General features: G+C 39.3%; 1 protein-coding gene and 1 long non-coding RNA gene across 3 annotated transcripts in view; one reads left to right on the forward strand and one right to left on the reverse strand.

The window, feature by feature from the left end:
• Window positions 1–852: 852 nt before the first annotated feature.
• Window positions 853–6113, reverse strand: LOC134152679 (uncharacterized). The gene is made up of 4 exons (XR_009961053.1): window positions 6044–6113; window positions 3162–3235; window positions 1958–2047; window positions 853–1863 (listed from the first exon to the last, which is right to left on the reverse strand). It is a non-coding gene; the product is annotated as an uncharacterized LOC134152679 (long non-coding RNA).
• Window positions 6114–7346: 1233 nt separating this feature from the next.
• SEMA3C (semaphorin 3C) overlaps window positions 7347–19440 on the forward strand; it is a 130829-nt gene continuing 118735 nt past the window's right edge. The window contains exons 1-2 of one of the 2 annotated variants that reach the window (XM_062581334.1): window positions 7347–7731; window positions 11076–11216. In XM_062581334.1, the coding sequence (XP_062437318.1) occupies window positions 11114–11216 (103 nt within the window). In that variant the 5' untranslated portion in view covers window positions 7347–7731; window positions 11076–11113. Of the gene's footprint in view, window positions 7732–10893; window positions 10940–11075; window positions 11217–19440 lie in introns of those variants that run through there. The other variant, XM_062581342.1, reaches the window with a different exon arrangement.

The following is a 19440-nucleotide window of genomic DNA, read 5'->3' on the forward strand; positions in this document are numbered from 1 at the left end:
TCTTCCTGGCTTGAAACAAACTACTGCTAATAGAGTCAAATAAAGATTCAATTAACAGCTGTTCTGCAGAGAAACAGATAAAAATGATAAATATTTAATGGAGTGTTTATGTTATGAGAGAAGAAGTTAAATGTAGACTCACTTTGAATTGTGTTTTTTTCAAAATGAAGCCAACAATCAAGTTAAAGCAATAGAAATTTTTCAGTATCAAAGAAAGTTCTGAGACTTAATTCAGAACCTTAGATTATCTGATGCTCTATTTCTTATACAGATGCTTCCATGAAGTCTATTCTAGGAGTGGGCAATCAATGTAAAAATAGGCATAACATACACTTTTAACTCATTTAATTAACAAATAGGTAGCACTGATTCTATGACTACTTCTCAGTCCTTCTTTAGCTAATAAAATTCAATATTAAGCTGAAAACTCAATGCTATTTTACATTAGACTATGTCCTGACTGTCTTGGGGCCCCAGGAATGGGTAAAGCATTCAGCAGACTCTCCAGCTCTGATGAGCCCACATTGACTTCACAGGCTTTCACTATCCTGGCCAAGTGTTTGCTCATCCTTTTTATGCAACACATGCTAACGAATACAACAGGGTGACCTTCAAGAAGTAAGAATTTGATGATTGAAATATAATAACTTATTATAATGACAAAAGCATTTCTTGAAGATTCATTCAAAGTATCTATTGCACTAATGGTTAAAAAAAATTAAAAAAAAAGGAAAGCAAAGCAGGGATATTTGTCCTTATGAATTATGAGCATTTAAAGGCCTGTATGAATGAGCGTCAGAAATGAAGTAGAGCATTCACAGGAACAAGAATACTTCACAGCACACAATAAAGTCAGAGCTTCGACTTTGTTTTATTTAGGACTTTATAAGGATGCAGGAGGACCTATATAATAAAACAAAGTGATAAAGTGATAGCTAAAACATCAATATAACACCATCTGTACCATGCTGATTCCACAGACAAACCTTGACTCATAGTAAACTATATGACAGCATCTTTAAGAAATGTGAAAGGATACTTTAGTAGAAACAAGAATTTCTTAACACAGAGCTAAAAATATTGTAAAGAAACAGAATACTATGGAATCTCGATGTTTTCCACCTCTTTCATTACTTGCTACTTTGGATTTATACGAGCATTACCACTGTATGGTTTCTGCTACTTTAATTTCTTAAAGAAAAGGTAAGAGTGGAAAAATGGTCATAATGGGGTTAGCTGACAGATCTACCTTAAAAGACTCTAGTGATAGTTAGGATGTAATACAAAAGGATGAAGCTTGATGCACATGAGAAGGGATCAGTTCTAGCACCTGTTCTGTTCCTTTGTGTCCTCAGGTCAATATACACAAATTTCTTAACATTTTCATGAAATCATGGGCATTATTCAGATTGTTCCACAATGCTCCACTTGTCATGCATGGTTTAAATTTATGATCTTTTCCATCAGCTTTGCTCTTTTTCCATATGGACACATAAATTCTCCAAGTTTATTTTCTTCAATATGAGAAAAGCTTTCTTAGGGAAAGCAGTAAGGCAGTGGCCAACAGAAGATGTTTGGGGAAGAGCACGGCACATACAGTGGTCTCTCTGCAGTACACCCTCCAGGCTTCTCTTCACAAATAACAGCTTGCAGAACCCAGACAATATGCACTGAGCAATTATCTGATAAATATCATCAGTAAAGCTTAGTCTGTACTTACAGAGAACAAAATAAATCACTGACTGCAAGGTATGCAGTTGCTGTTCTTCATTTAAACATGAAGGATGGTGGGAAACAAGATTGTACTAGCAGATCTGGGAATAGGCAGTTATATATCTAGTCTTCTAGGGGTATATTTCAAATCTAAAATGAAAAAAAACATGACATTTTTCTGCAGAACAGTGATTGACATAATGCTCTATAAACATTGCAATAGCTGAATCTGAGTAAAAGTTACCTTTCCAAACTCTTCTTCAGGCAGAGTAAGAGTACCTCCTTGAGTGTTGTGGAATAGCACACAGCAGTGGATCAAACACCAGGCTGGAGACTGGTATACCACACTGTAAGCACCCAATATTATGTCACTACGCGCCTCTCCCCTCCTAACTCTATTGTCTGTTTGGATTAAAAGTTCCTCCGTAACAGCTTTTGCTTACCCTCCCTGCATGATTGTAAAGCTCCTTGCATAACGGGACTTTAATTCCAAGTACTTTCAATATACAAATAACATATTAAATCATATGCTGTATACATTTGTGCTATCTTACATTTATAGCCTGTTTGAGCTGAAGCCACCCTTGACGTGTCAAGAACCACCCCTTTTCATTCAAGTCTCCCCAGACATTCTTAATAACCTGCTCGCAAAGTAACAATGACTTGTTTTGTTTGTTAAAAACTCCAAACCTGCTTTGTGTAAGCAGACCTCCACTGGCTTTGGTTGTATCACTGACCTCATGTGACCACACTGGCTAAAAGTCGGAAGATCTGACCAAAATACTGTGCTTCTCCCAGAAGTAGTTGCCTCCACTAAAGGGCTGGCAGCATACTAGAATGACTTGCACCTTTTGTGCAGACCCAAAAGTACTTATTTGTAATTTCTGCACAATTATCATCAATCTGTTCAATGACAGAGCTCACTGTGAGGCGCTGCCACACTGACTTCCAGGGAAGTCATTTGGAGCTGTGTATATTTGACTGGAGACAACTGGAGTTTTATCACACAAAGATCATGATGTTTTCCTCCAGTCCCATAGAGCTAATAGTGCTTAATTAACATGGTTACACCGAACCTACTCCTAACTGTTCTATCTCCATTGTGCTGTGAAACAGCATTATGTTCCCCTGGAAATGGTCTTTCATATAGCTCAAAGTATTAAAAAAAAAAATCTGGTGAATTCAGTTTTACGACTTCTTATTAGCTTCACCTCAGCAGTTTTATAAGGCTCTGACTTTGGTCATGAAGCTCCACTGCTCCTGACCAGTCCTTATTTGACCCATGGCCCACTGGTCCTTGGACCAGAAGAGGTCCTTGGACACATCGTGTCCTGTGCCCTCTCTGACCACACACCAGTATTACAAATACCTTTATCTTGACCATCTCCTGAAGTCTTTGGACTATTCGCTGTGAATAAGAAAATAAAACATTACTTATTTTAGCACACCTTCAAGACAAAAGACCAATAGCTTCCCCACCACGAACAGCTGATGTATTTCATACTTTTCCCTGTTCTTGTACCTGTGGAAGAAGAAGAAACCGAGATCAGTTAATCATTCTACCGAATGACCTGAATTTCTCTAACGGTATCAGACACTCAAATGAGCAGAGAAGAAAGAGAAGCTAATATCATTTTCTCTCCTCACTTCTAATCTGGACACTTACTCTACACATTGTTTCTTTCCTTTTTTTAAGCAAGGAATGGATTACATTTGATGTTCACTTTTATCATGTCTTTACAACATTTTTAGCATAGCTAGTATTTGATCTTGTTTAAATCACGCTTGTATTTAAAGTAGAAATTGATTACTAAACCTCTTGATCTTCTTAATGGCTAATTGCTGCTAATTCAGTGAAATTATTTGGTCCAGTTTCACCATGCCATTTTCATTATTCCACACATATCTCAGGAGGTTCCTGTCTTTCTCCTCTACCTTCTTCATCCAACTTTTGGGTTCTTATCTCCCTGTTTTAAAGCTGTCCTCTTTCTTCTGTTTCTATAATCTGCTCACTTCTTCAGTGAAAATCTAATTGGGAAGGAAAAAAAAAAAGGAACAAAACAAACCCCCAAACAAAATGCTGAGCAGAAGTCATGAATGCAGAAGAATGAAGGCACTCTTGCCTTCTCCTTCCACTGCTTCTTTTCTCATTCATGACTTCATTTAGTGTTTTAGGTCAAAAGTTAGGCCTGAGGTCCACTAGAATGACTTGTATGGATAACAAGCAAACAACATGCAGAGAAACAACAAAATAAGCATCCCTCTGTTTTTGGCCAGGGGGATTTGCCTACTCCGCTCACACTGTGGTAGTCTCAGATTCTGAGTCTGAGACAAAGAGCCTGACTCCAGTCCTACCACACGGAGTAACTGCAACCTGGAATAACTGCACTTCATTATAAATCTCAAATGCATCATTCATCAGAATTAGAAACAAACTGCAAAACACTTTGTATGCTTTGTGCAATATATGAATGATTGAAAATGGTCTGCAAAGTTGAGTCCAGCTTATTTGTCCTCATCTATCTCTATGTTAGCCTGTAAAATATACAGCCTGGAAAGCAAGTGTCTTGCATACTTTTCATTTCACTCATAGGGCTGATTCATGCCAGTAAATACTGAAACCCCACCTCATAGTTTGGAAAAGTAATTTCCATTCCATTACTTTTGCTCGAAGCTAATACATGCTATTACAAAACATCTAAAATAAAACTTTAACCATTTCACTTAGTCCAGCTGTGAAGTTCAAACTGCTTTTTAAAGCTAATTATCTTGCTCCAACCTGCACACATGCATACGTTAAATACAAATAAATCAATATGGCTCACTGCGTATTTCAATTTGCTTTGTTTTTAAAATTAGCATAGTCTTGCTTTGCCCAACAGATATATGATGTTATCTTACAGATTAAAGTTTTGTGTTTGTCTTTGTAGTTCCTTTGCTAGTTTATAAACCCAAAGACCTTGAGGGAGTGTCAGAAATCCCCATAATTTTCCTCACTGCTCCACTTTACCTTTCTACCTCTCATGGAGTTAATACATGTGGAAAAGAAATGCAGATAGCCAGATGGCTCCCTAGTGTCCACATATACAAAAGCACTGACAGACACAAGTGACTTTAACTAAAGCTGATGTTGATTTATGCTTGAGCATATTCTTTTGTTGTCTTTTTCTCATACTATATTACTAGGAGCGTGTGTTTGTGATTTCACTTGGAAGATATTTTTTCTGAATTTTAAGAAGAAAAGTGGAATCTTTTTTTTTTTTTTTTTTTTTAAAAAAAAAGTTATGGCAAAAATATTTTGAGAAGCAAAACTAGAATAGTCATCAATATTTTTAGAGTTAGTATTTCATAGTAACATTCTTCTTTTTCTTTGACTGGCATTGCCACTTATTAAACTCCTCCTAAAAGAAAGGTTATTTATTTCATATTTTGTTTCGTGGTTTTCTGTAGGCTCTGCTCTGAATCACCCCACAAGACCACAGCAAGAGAGAACACTGAATTAGCTGATTCACTTGTGTTGTTTGGTGTGGTGATCTCCAATTGCACTTATTTGTGGGGATTTTCCAAAGCAGACAAGTGACTTCTCCTTTTGCCAAGACAATGCTGCCAGACTTAGAGGCTTATGAACGTTACTACATTTCAAGGATGAGCAGCATTATGTTCACAGTCACATTAACTGGTCACTGAATGAACAAGTTTTCTGATGGTGTACTATAATTGCTCTTTATGACAGCAAATGTTGATGTATTTCTGTGCAGTTTAGTTGTGTCAAGGAGGAGAACTGGAACGGCACCAATATTTTTAAGGACTCCTATTCTGGAGAGTTTAGTTTGTCTGGTGGCATCAGCTAATTCATCCTCAGGATACGATCTGAAGTAGATCAAGCATTTCAAAAAGCTGTACTCTGTTCTTTTGTAAAATCAATGGTAAATCTGACGTTTGATTTCAGAGGAAGGCACGTCCCATACTTTTATATTCTAAGTGCTTTATAATATGGGAATTTCTAACTTGAAGAGAACACTAATTTTGCTAGACAGGTGCTGAAGCTTGGGGGAGAAACAGCCTCTGAAACATTTGTGACCCTAGCTCACGTAGATGACCTTTTACACGAATGGGCCTATACATACAGGCCAAAGAGATATCCATTTGGAGGGACAAAATTAAAGAGTACTGTATTCAGACTACTCCCTGCTCTCTGCCCGATACATTAAGTATTATTGAGTGCTCTGGTGCCAAGAAAATGGCTCGATGGTATAATAGCTGGAAACAAAATCTGAACTTGAACGCCGGTAGTGATTCATTGCGGGTACTTGTTTACCTGTTCACATACCTCAGCTACAGCATACGGCTGCTCGAGCATAACGAGACGCGCTCCCTCGAAGCACCGCGGCGCCGGGACCCCGCCGCGCGCTCTGCACTGCCTCGGCTGCATCACACAGCACCTTCCCCTGCAGAAACGTAAACTGTGGTTCGGAAGTTAGCACCTAGCAGGTCACACCGAAACACAGTGTACTCACAGGACAACCCGGGAGACTTTGCACAAATTCTGCCTACAAAATAGCCCCAAACCCAGACACTGTCATCTGGAATATCCTATTGGATTTAATTGAGCTATGCTGCAGTTCACCAGTTTTATCCCGGCTCATGTTTTCAGGATGTCCTGGATAAGATTTTCAACACTGTCCAACTGCTGTGGGAGCATGAGTCTTACTAAAAATGGAAACTTTGCTATTAACTCTGTATCTTGGGCAAAGCTGAGGTGGAGAAAAAGTAACTCCTAGTCTCCTAACCTGCTAAAGCGCTTTTGAAAGCTTGCATAAAAAAATGGAAAAAATTGAAAGTGCAAAAAACAGGAGACTGAACTGTGAATCTAACTGCTGCTCTAACGCTCCTTAATTCTTCACTCATCTTCTTTTAAAGTTTCAAAAACAATAAATAATTCTCCTCCTTCTCCTCAAAAAAAAAAAAAAAAAAAAACAAAACACCACCAACCGCACCCTCCTCGTCCGGGGGTCGGTGTGACCCGCTTCCCCCGGACCGCGGCCCTGCCTCCTCCCCCCTCTTCGCAGTGACACCTACCGGCCTCCCCCGAAAGCTCCCCCCGCCCCAGCCGCACACCGCCCGCGGGGGCCCGGCCCGGCCGCGGCGCTGCCGTCGGGGCGGCCCGGCAGCCGCGTCCCGGCTCCCTCGGCGGCGGGGGAACTTTCCGCGCGCGTTTCCCTGCCCCCCGCGGGCGGGCAGGCCTGCGCGAGGGGTCGCGGTGTGTGTGTGTGGGGGGGGTGCGCGTGTCCGCGTGTGCGCGGATGGGGGGGACGTGCCCGGCGCCGTGGGCGGCCGCGGAAGCCTCCCGCGGGGCTGGCCGGGTGGGGACTTTCCCCTTACAGCCCCTCTCGTCACCTCGGCGGGGCGCGGAGGCTGCCCCCCGTGCGCGCCCGCGGGCCGCGCCGCGCCGCCGGGCGCAGCCGAGCGGAGCCGCCGGCCGCCCCGCCCGGGCCGCGCCGCGCCGCGCTGTGCTGTGCTGTGCTGTGCCGTGCCGTGCCGTGCCGTGCCGTGCCGTGGCGCGCCGCGCCGCGCCGCGCCGGGGTGGGGCCTCGCCGTTATTTATGAGCTCCCGCCCGATGTGCTCGGCTAATGGTGCAGCGGAGCGCGGGGTGAGGCGGCTGGCGAGCGCGGCGGCGAGGGCAGCGCCGAGCCGAGCCGAGCCGAGCCGAGCCGAGCCGCTCTCTGTAATCGGAAACCAAAGCTTTCACCGTCATCGCGCGGCTACTTTCCATTCACTCCTAGGTGCTTAATTGAGGGCTGGGGAGAAGAGTTGCTGGTGCCTTAGGAGTCCGGCTATAAGGATTATTTTACAGAGGAACCGGGAGTACCTTTGCAACCATCAGGAAGAGAGATTATTTTTTCCCCTCCCCACAGTGAGCCAGATTTGGAATTAAAATGTTCTGGTAACAGGACTGGAGTCCATAAACTGATAGAAACCAGATAGAAATCTGTATTACTGGCTCCTCCAATAGCAGGGTAAGCACAATTGAAAGTTCTCTTTCTTTGCTCTAATCGATGTGAAATGTGTTTGGTTATTGAATTTTCCTACTGTTCACAGATAGTTAAAGTAGTATTTTCCAGACCTGCTTAGTCTGGGTTTTTCTTTCTTTCTTTCTTTCTTTTCTGCCGGTGAACGGTTTTCCTTACAGGGATTAGAGGACTCAATCTTTAGCAGATGACACCTGCACAACACTTTACAGCGAAGCTATATAATACTTTCCAAAAGCAGTGTAGCATGCTGAAAGGGACCTCTGCGTCAGGATAACTTCACCACGTTACTTTAGTAGCGGTTTGCTGGTGTGTTTATGCTTAAAATAGAGTATAAGAGCAAAAAAAAAAATGGAATTAGACATTGCTTTTCCTCTGTCCTGGAAGATTCTTTTAAAAGTGCTCGCAAAATTCTAGGTCTGCGGGTTGTCAGCAGAGATCATGTGCACAGGGCATGCTGAATATAGTATCATGACTTACTGAGATAATTTCAGAAGTGGGATATAAGCCCAAACTGAGATTCAAACCTGAAATGAGTTTGTTTTCAGTTACCAGGTATGTAAATCCCTGAAATTAAACCCACTTCCATTAGGTAATTCACATGACAGATACCCAGAGATACCTTTGTGGCACAATGTGCATTTATTATTTATGTGTCTAACAGCTGGGTAGGAACCATGAAGCTTAAAATTTGAATAGTATTTGCCTGACACTTTTGTGTATCAGAGAAGATTGGAAATTTGAACAATGAAATGTAACAATATTTCACTCATAGCTGATTGCATTAGAATTGGCAGGAGACAGGATGAGGGGGAAAGAGTGCTGAAAGGGTCGTAATGTTGGTATTATTATCATTAACTGTCATTTAAGGAAAGAGAAAAAGCCATATAGTTTTTTCTCCTTGACTTTTCATCTCTTGCAAAGAAAACATAGTGCTGCTACTGTAGAATACTAATCCCATTGCATCTGTTAAATGACATGTTCAGTATGATTGGCTATTTGTTTTGGCCTGACAAAGCATCTTATCAGGATTTAGAAGTACTCCCCTCTCAGAAGAGGGTTAAGTTAAAGGCTATCCCATGAGCTAGTTGCAAGTTTTAAATGTGGAGTCTCCTTCTCTGGAGATCTTCAAGGCCCGCCTGGATGCAACCCTGTCTAACATGCTCTAGGTGACCCTGCTGAGCAGGGGGGTTGGACTAGGTGATCTCCAGAGGTCCCTTCCAACCTTACCGATTCTATGATTCTATGAAATCTAAAGCCTTACAGAGCAACATCAGTTTTGGAGTTTGTGCAACTTGTTTAAGAATTAGTCTTGGAAAAAACTTGACAACTATCAATTTATTAGTTAACAAAGCTGTAAAAAATTATTTAGAACTGAGCCAGAATGGATATGTATCATCTGTACACCCGATCCGAGTCTGGGAATTCCTGACACTAGTATTTTTGTCAGTCAGCAGAGCGGCAGCCTTACCTGCTGTTCCCGCGTCTGCCGGTACTCCGGAGCGCGTCGGGAAGGCTGAGGGCTCTGCACGCCCTCGCACGCGCTCCGTCCCGCCCCCCAGTTCAGGAGGAAACCCTGATGCAGACGGAAGCCGCTAAAAATGATTTACAGGGAGGGGGTATGGAGCGACAGAGGTGGTAATGAGACACTGAGCCTTTACCTCTCAGTCAGTGGTGTGGATCCAGCCCAAATTGGTGCTGACCTAAATTCATCTCTGCCTGACAGCTGGTTCCTGCCATGGTTTGGTGGTTACAGCCTGTTCTTTCAGGACAGGTGTGAATCTTGGAGGGATGGAACGAATGAGGCTGTAGAAATACTGTCTTCCACTGGAGGGACTGTAGTGCTAGAGCAGAGCTGAGATAAAAAGAGTAGAGGTGATTGCATGGACAAAACGCTCCATTAAAAAGTCAGCCTTTAGGCTTTAATACTATCTTTGAGCCCTTGAGTTTGCCTCCTTCAGGGTGCTCCCAGTTACCACTGAATCGTATATATTGCCCCATCATTAAATCATTAAATACCAGTAAATAGTATCTAGTTGAAAGGCTGTTGAGACCTTAAAGAAATATATATATATATATAATATATACATATATAAAAACACATATTCATATGTATTTATGTATATAGGCAGGGTAGAAGAATGGGACTAAAGTGTATATATGATTTATTCTGGCTTTTGCAGCTGAGCTGAAGAAACTAATGTTAATCCACTGACATCAAAATTGTTGTCATAGGTTAAATGAAAACCTGCAGACTTGTGCAGGTTTTGAGATCCACAATTCAGAAGCATCATAGATGGGTATATTGAACTTTGAATGTGTTCTGGTTTTTATGGGTCTGATCTAAAGTCAGCTGGAAGCCCCAGACACGTGCCGCTGCTCCAGTCAGCTGTCTCAGGCCTGGCGTGAGTCCTCCTGGCCTAAGCAAAGGTGGAGATTTGTCCTGGGGTGTTTTTTTTTGTTGTTGTTGGGTTTTTTTTTTTGTTTTGTTTTTGTTTTTGTTTTGTTTTGTTTCTGTGAAGAGCTCAACAGGTAAACTCTACAAAATTGGATGTGGTTTCAGCATATGTATGTGAGTAACAGCAGTATCAAGTATTTATACACTGCCCAGTCCGGAGTATTGTTATTGCTCTAAGAAGTCTGAGAGAGCAGGTAGGTGCCTAAAAGGAGCTAACCCAAAAAGCAAATGTTGACTAATAGTTTCAAGCATGTTGAAATACTTCTGGTTTCAAGGATATTGAAATTAGTGACGTATATGGCCAGGACTTCACCTTTAGAAAAGGTGTTGAGGCTACTAGAGCTCTCAACTTTCTAAAACTTAAGGTTCATTTTTGAACACCTTTGATTTCAAATATTAAAAGAAAAAAAAAAGAAGAAGAAGAAGAGGGGAAGAGGGGGGAGCGGAGAGGGAGATCAAACATGATGTAAAGTAAGGAGAGAGGTCTAAAAATATCAGCCAGTTTTTTCATTCGTGAAACTTTATCTGCTGGCCTTGCTTTGCTCTGCCTTGACATTTAGTATAATTATTTTTCCAGCAGGTGAAATTGTACTTATTTAAATAAACTAAATCTAAGTCTGTCTTAGCCAAAAGCCCATCTTTGTTGGTTCGTACTAACAGGCAGAGAGCTCTTTATGTGCTGGCAGAGAATACAGCTGGACAAAACCCTTTTCAGATCCATAAAGAAAAGAAGCAGAGGTATTGTACTCCTTCACTTTATCATATACCATGACTTCAGCTGGAAGAAGAGCTTTCTAACGTGGATTGTCCTGTAGTGTTCCTTGTGCTCCACACAATTGTTTAAAGACAGTAATGTGATCTCTCTTTCTTTCAGGTTTCATTTCTTGGATATTAAGTTGCAAATCTGAAGAGATGGCATCGCTTGCACTGCACGTGTTGATTGGGATATTTATTTACTCTGGTCATGTGAAAGGATCTCCACAGCCTCAAGCAAGGGTGTTTTTAACATTCAATGGTAAGAAAGAAGATAAACATTCTTAAGCAAATGCTATCCTTGAACATTTTCTTCTCTCCTTTCAGCTCAATAAGTAGAAATCGGCTATTTAGCGGTGTGTACAATTATTATTTTTGATTTGCCATGGAGATATCTTCTAGCCTAAATTTAATTCTTACATGAAGTTCATTGCTACTATAGCTATAGGTACTTAAATAATCATACCTTCTCTCTATTTTGAAGGTTATTATGATTTGCTAACAATTAAAGATTTTATATCTTATCCTTAATTTTGTTTTGGAACAATAAAAGCACATGAAGTACATGGTATGTGGTAGAAGTGCTTAGTGATTTGAGTTGTTTTCATTTGTTGCCCAACTGTGACACTTTACACTCTGAAAATCAGACTATCAGACGCCTTGAAGGTTTACCAAGATAGTTAGAAAAGCGCAGGAGTCCTTTGGCAAAATACCAGTCTTTGCATACTTTGTACAATGCGTTGGATGTACTTAGGCATTCGTGATTGCAAAATGTTACATACTATAAACTAGCAAAAGTATTTGTTTGAGAGAGAGGTATGTTCACCTCTAAAGTGCTGAGCAATATTTTATTACTCTGATTACTTCACTATTACTTTAATAGTAAGGTACCTATTTTAAAATTCTGCATTTAATTGCAAAATAGACTTCCTGCCAGCTATTAATATTTTGTTTCGTGACTACATGTGTTGTAACAATTTTATCTTTCTTTGCATTTCTATGAAAATTCTCTGAGGTCTTTCTGTTTAAATTAAAAAAATGATAGAATAATAAAATGTTTCAGCTGATGGTTCTTGTAATGTTGAGGGTTTGTATGGAAATATAAGAACAACCATTTCTTTCGAAAAGTAGAAAAAAGGTAGTCTAAGGCCTGTGTAACCTAATGTAAGCTATTTTGCCATACTCTTTTTTATCAGTCTGTCCTATCCTCCATCTAAGGCACTTGCAATGTGCTTTAGTTGCTTAGTCTATAACACAGTGTACAAGAAGAATTAGGGCAGCATATCTGGGCTACAGTGTACCTGTGCTATCTGTATTTTGACAGTGACTCCACTCACTGTTTCAGTCATCAAAATGCCATCTCCTGTATGCCTAAAGGGATCCTATTCTTCCAGTATTAATCCTTGTCTTAAGTGCTGATTTTAACTACTTCTTCAGAACATGCGTGTCCTTCAGAACGGGGGCTTATCTGTTCTATTATATTAAATCGTAAATTGTCCATTATTAAGTATGTGACACTTGCTTTCTTCAGCCCTCTATTTTTTCTGGGATTTGTCTTTGAGGCTACTACCTGCATCAATACCGTCTGCATTAGGATGTTTTGTATTATTCACAAGTGCAAGGCTGTCCTGCAGCTGCCACATCCTGCCATGTGAATATTCTGCATGCCCTGAAGAATCTTTAGAAGAATCAGTTAAAAATAAAAAAAAAATAAAGCTGCAAAGTAACCAATATTGCTACTCACAGCAATGATCATAACTATGTATACAGCCTGAGAGCCATCCAGAAGGAGACCTCACCAAGTTAGACCTTCTGCAAATAGCAAATAGTTGACTGATCAATTGTAAGATATTGTATATTTTGGGATATATGGTATTAGTCTTACGAACTCAATACTTGGTAGGTATAAATTGCATAGGTTTAGTTAAAGTGGTGGTGAATATTGTATTCCAAAAAGGAATTGCCAAGTGATCAAGCAGGTGGTGGCCTAGGTGGGAATTTATTTTCCTTGTTTAACTAATGCTGGTTTAATGTGGATAGTGGTGGTTCTCAACACAGAAGCAAGTTTGGCTGTGAATGTGTATTACACTTGCATCTCTGTCACAGTTGGGCAAAATAGGCTAATTAAGATTTCCACATTGTGTCCAGTGGCCTTGAAAATAATCTAGGTTTCCCTGATCTCCTGTATGAGCCGTCTTGCTTACAGTGTGATTCTGCAATACTTTTAACAGCCCTGTGTCACGTCCTTGATTTTTAAGGTGATGTTTTATATAGGTGAAACCAGTGGTCTCTAGCCTTAGTGAAAGTTAGCAGAAAGTAAGTGTCACCCGTGACTTGCCATACTGCATGACTGTGTTAAAATGGACATTTTACTTTCCTTAATACATTCCTTTTGTCTCCTCATAATTAAAATGTAGCCTGAAGTCATGGTCCCAGATTTCTGCTGAATATGATCCCAAGTTTTGTACAGAAAAACATTCAGATTTTTTCCCAATAACTTGTATATTAAACTCCTTGATCTGTAACAATCTTTCAAAGTCATAGAATTAAGAAATGTAATGTGCCTTTTATAATGTATCAGTAATATCCAAAATACAGGGCTGAACTTTTCATAAAACATGAAAACAATATGTTTATTTTTAAGTCTGATCTCCAGATGGTAAGAAACAACTTTCGTTATGTAAAAAGAGTTAGTAGGTTGTGTACAACACAATAACAGCCCCATTGTAGTATAAATCTCTGTTCTGTAAATCTTCATTTCTTTACATGGGTATGATAGATACAAAGATACAACGAGAGAAGGTGAAACTTTGTGTTGTTCTGTTGCCACGTGTGATAACACAGTCTTTCAGCATGAACTGCTTCATGGTTTATTGTTTCTAAGTCATGTAGGTATATCAAGTTATTGGCAGCCTCTGTGTCCTGAGAATTTGTCAGATTTTGCAGAGAGCTATCACTCTTTCAAAGTGTATCGTTTGAAAATAAAACTACAATTAGGACTTACTATGCTTTAAATGACATTAGACAAGAAAGGCAAGTCATTCAAGTTTAGATTACTTACAGGGTGTTCTTTATGTTCTGAATTAGATTTGGCTTAGTTTCTATAATTGTATAAGTTTTGGGGGTAGAATTTATACAGGAGAAGGAAATGAGTGATGCTTTTCAAAGCTAACCTGCTCCTTCAGGAGCAAGTCAATTGAGCCTATTCAAATTGCAGCATTTCTCATGGGAAAATCCAGAGTATCTTGACCTATTCTGTTGTTCTTCATCAGGAAAGATGAAAATGTGAATTGTTTGAATCATGAGCTGCTCTTGCTCTTTGCCATCTACTTCATTAAGAATCAAATGTAATTAAAAAGTAAGCCTGGGTTAATACCTCAAGTGTCTGATAATAGGGAATTTGCAATTAACGTCAATAGGTGAAGGACTGCAAGCCTAATTTCTGTTTTTGAAATCAAAAGCATGGACCTCTGTCTAATTAAAATGTAGTTCATGACTTAGCTGAGATTGTTAAATGTGCATATGACGTGAGTGCAGAAATTATTGCTGTCTGCACCCTAATTATCTTGAAAATTCCAGTGTCATACATAACTCCTAGGACTGATTTCTGTTGCTTTGCACCTTGTTTAGCCATTCACTGGGAAAAATGAAAGGTCAGTCTGGAGTCGAATTGCATGTTTTGCACAGGTATAGGCACTGGGCCTATGGAGAATCAGATGAAGGAATCTGCTATTTGCCAGGAATGATTTATCATACTCTAATTGTCTCATTTAATTGCAAAGGCTCAGCCCATCGGTTCTGTCGGCTGCACTTACAGAGCTCGGAAGCACTGAAGATAGAAAGGTGGCTATAACTTTTTCTGATTCCGAAACTGCAGAGATGTGAAGCTTGTTGGGCAATGTGGGAATTGTCTGCTGGTTTAGTATGGGAGCACGTAAGACAGAGGGTACCCATGATGAGGCAAAGGATAGGCTCCCTAGACTACTGGAATACCCTTTCCCCCTCCCCTTACCTCCTGCAGCTCTTTGACCCCTGAAGAGATTTTCCCACCATAATTTAAAGAATCATAATTTATTTTCTACTCATAGCAAAAGACTTCCCTTATCTGTTTATGAGCTACCAAGTATAATGCCTGCTGTTTCACAAGCCACATGCATTCCTCCCTGTTTCTACATGTTTCTGAAGGGATAATTGGGAACTAACTCTTTAAGGCTGCATATGGGCAAAACCTTTCTCCAAACCAGTGGGAGTATTATGAAAATAATAAATGAGCTCCACAATAATGTTAAACTTTCTTTCATTTCCAGCTCAATTTTACATTTTGTGTTTGTTTTTTTTTCCATTCCTAAAATGAATTGGGCCATATTTTAACATTAGATTTTGAATCAGTAAAAGCAGTTCACAACTGATTTTTGAAACTGCTCTCAAACAAAGCTTCTTTGAACTTTGAATTTATATGGAGATGCACAACCAAGTGATAATTTCACAATTATCAAGGGTTACTGAGGACATTTCGTGCATTCCTACCTAAAATGTCTGGTCAAGCAGATATTTCCCATGCAGATTCTCCCATTGTCTCCACTGAAAATTCCATATGAGAAGTGGATCAAGGCTAATTTGCAGACAGTTTTGTTTCTCTTTTTGTCTGAAAATTGCTATAACATGTAAAGAACTTTTAAGAAAGTATCAGTCAGCTTCATTAATGACAATTAAAAAGCATAAAGTATCACCAGAGCAACAGCAACACTTATTCAACTGTCAACGTATTTTAAAAGATTTAATGCCACCCCTGTGGTTACTCTCAAGAAGAAATAAAGGAACTGAGAACCATTTTCTTTGAGCTCTTGAGCAACAGCAGTACAACTTGTTTTTAAACAGTTCCTCATTGTAATGTTAATGTTAGCACAGTTAATAAAAAGTTCGTTTATTATTTGGGGGACTTTGTCCTGATGACAATCCAGTAGGGAATGGTTTATGCTCAAATAATTTATTGGATATTTGGTGGTGTCCATGGAATGAAAGCTGCTTACAAAATGAAGTAGAAATAAAGGAGTACTTAAAAAAGAGAGAGAGAGCTCTATTTTTTTTCTTCTTTCTTTCTTTTTTCTTTCTTTCTTTCTTTTTTTTTTTTTTTTTTTTAGATCTCTTAAATGTTTCTGTAGTGGCATCATTTTCTGCAAATTGTGGGTCATATTTTCTCAAAACCAAGTGATTTGTGACTTTCTAAGCTTCATGCATCTTACACAATGCTAATTTATAAAGTGTTGAGCACCAACCAAGTGAAAATGTCTCAGACTGGGTATTTAAAAAGTTAATTCATTTTTGAATACCACCAACTAAAAATATAAAATTATTTCTTAAGTATGGAAGTTGATATTTTTGCATTTGATGGAACTGACAAACAAGTCTTACTTGTCTTGTTTAATGACAGATACCTGATTACCAAATTAAAGTCTTTACAGGTAGCTTTTTATTTAGTCTTCTCTGCATACTGACATTTTTGTTTCCTTTTTTTGTGTTGTTAAAAATGCAACAGAGCTGTGTTCATATAGACATAGTGCAGCAAGTAAATCTTGCTCGAATAGACTGAATTCAAATTTTAAAATATTTCCTGAAAGGTATTAAAGGAAGCAGTTTGTACAAAGCTTAGTTTTCTTTCTAGAGTTTCAAGGGTAGAGGTCCCACATGCTAAATAATATTGGGCCTGATTATTTTCACACTTAACTCTTCTTTAGTGGCAGTGTCACTGAATTGACTTCACTGTCATTTTTCCTTGTTGACATGAGGTTTTTGTAAGAGGAGAATTAGATGCGTTATTTTTGTATTTAAAGTTAGCTTGCATGTGCTATGATTGCAGTTATGAAAACTTTCATGCAGTAGAACTGAAGTCATGGGCAAGGTTTGCTCCAGTTCATTACTTGTCCTCCGAAGTCACACTCGGAGGAAAGCGTAATTAACTACATCGTGTTCAAGGTAATTAATTATCAGGCTCAAAAATAGGGAGAAAAAGCTTATAAATGTAATCCTACTCTTGGATAAGTAGATCATCCAAATCTTACAAAGTTGGAGATGGTTTGAGCGTTTCTTACACCCTGAAAGGGAGATGTGTTGTATAAGAGAGGACTCATTGCCTTTACTCTCTTTTTATTCCCTATATCAGTCACCTGTATTTGAAACGTCTCTCTCTCTCTGTCTCTGTCTCTCTCTCTCTTTTTTTTTTTTTTTTTTTTTTTTTTTGAGCATGGCAAAAACTAAACTTTGAATATTTTGACAGATTCATCACCTTAGCTCTCTCTACTTGTCATAGAAAAAAACATCTTATTTTGCCCAGTTTCACTCTTCACTTGTGACAATTCTCCATTCTGCAGCTGCTGCAGTCCACTACATAGAGAATTAAAAAAAAATGCAAAATGAGAAGGGCATAGACATTTTTAATATCCTATCTTTTCTAGAGTTATATAAGCATCAGTAACAAGGGCTTCTCTGTGAGCCGTTTCCATACTGGATGAGTTCACAGTGCACTTTGATATGTGGCGCTGCACAGGCCTTTTTGTGTATCAGATATAATTAGTGACGTGACTCACTATAATTACCCCTTTTATTGAAGTGCGTTGACTGAGATCCTGTCATGAATAAATACATAGGCCAAGACTTTATCCTGTCATTTGAACTAGCCATTTCCTAAACATGTGTTGAGTTTTTTTTTTTTTTTTTTTCTTCTTCTTCTTCTTTTTGGTGCTGGCTTTTTTGTTCTCAGTAACGCTCCTTATTAAAAAGCCTGGGCACTCTTTCTCAGGGGAAAGGCCTTTGAGATAAGAGCGCCGTTTGCTGATTCACAGCGTGCCTTCCCGTCTCGTCTTACTTTCATCCTGCTGTGGCTGCAGCAGACTCCAGGTTAAAAGAAGCGCTGCATTTTCTTTCGTTCATCATGTTACAGAGTTGGGATCTCAGAGATGCAACTTAGGAGTGAAAAATATCCCTTACCTGCGTGAATCAGTGCAGTGTCAGATCTTCTTTCCTCCTGTGAAGTGGACAAGCCGCGATAAGTGTGTGTTCCAGCAATGAAGTGAAAGATGGTGATTAATGGAGGGCTTAAGTGTGCTGTCCTTCCTCCCTTCCCTTCTTACCTCCATCCCTTTTCAATTTAAACTTGGAACACCTTGCATTTGTGGCATTATTTCATCCATCAGTGATACGGTTTCTTCCTGGAAGCAGAAACCTTGCTTATTGATTTACTGGAGCTAAACTTCTGGCATTGCTGCAGAAGGGAGGTAGGGAGCGACAGCTCTGTCTCTCCCAAGAAACCAGCCTTCTTCTGGAGCCAGAATCATCATGCTGTTCAGAGAATTTAATATTCTCCTTATCTGTGTGAATATAAGTCTGATGTCCTGTCTTTGAGGAAAAAGTCACTTGCTCCTCAAGTGGTTAATAGTAGTTGTAGTTACACTCAGATTGTACAATAGCTAGTACATGGGATATTCCCAACAGCACATTAGTTATAAATGCAAAAGTAAATGTTAGAAAGGCTTCTCCATTACCCAGATTAATGCCCCAGATTAAACCTACATTATTTTCAGAAACACAGCATAAATTATTATAACTGATGATCTTAAAATAATTGTATCTTCCAAGACAAGTCCCTTCCACTAATACAAACAAGATTCCGCATTTTGAAGAGATGTCCTGCTACATCAGGCATCTTGCTTATGAAAAATTGTAGTCCATGGTATTTCATCATTTTCTAGAATGAGCATTTTACTGGGAGCCCTCTGTCAAAACATATTGATAGAAAAAAATCTGCAACAGCTTTTCACCAGTGCACAGCCACAGTCTGTTCAATCAGAGAGTGAAAAGGAATGAAATATCTATTTCAAAATGTATGAGACATTCAGGTGAGAAAGTTAGGCTCAGACTAGGCATGTGCTGCATCCCTCCTGACTGCCCTTAAATCAGCAAGAGTCCTGAGCAGCTTTCAGGACTGAGCTCTTGATTTTCTCCAAAATGGAATTTACCAGCATATTAGGCTATAACACTCTTTTTGTTCATTTGGAGTATGATGTGATATTTTTAATGACCACAGTAATCTTGGGAAAGGAAGAATGTTTTTATTTGGAAGCTTAGGGTGTATTTTTATATGACGTTTTTAATCACTGCACAAATTTTAAGTGCAAATATGATTTCATGAAATGGAATGTTTAGAAATAGTTTGGAACATGTACACAGACTTTGGGGTTGTTCTGTTTAATCTTGCTCACTACTCTGGGATTAATGATTGTCTCACAAAAATTATCTTCTAGAATGTAGATGGAGAGGCATCACAGTCACGCTGGGTTGCCAACTTACTTAACGGAAAAAAATGTGTCTTGGCAATTAATTTCATTAAAAAAATCTAGAGGAAGTTGGAGTCAAATTCTTTAATTAAAGGCATCACTTTCACCCACTAAAAGGGTCAAACTGGCATTCTGAAATGAAGAAAAAGAATTTTC

The sequence above is a fragment of the Rhea pennata genome, chromosome 1 (assembly GCF_028389875.1).
Source record: "Rhea pennata isolate bPtePen1 chromosome 1, bPtePen1.pri, whole genome shotgun sequence".
Classification (NCBI taxonomy): Eukaryota; Metazoa; Chordata; class Aves; order Rheiformes; family Rheidae; genus Rhea; species Rhea pennata.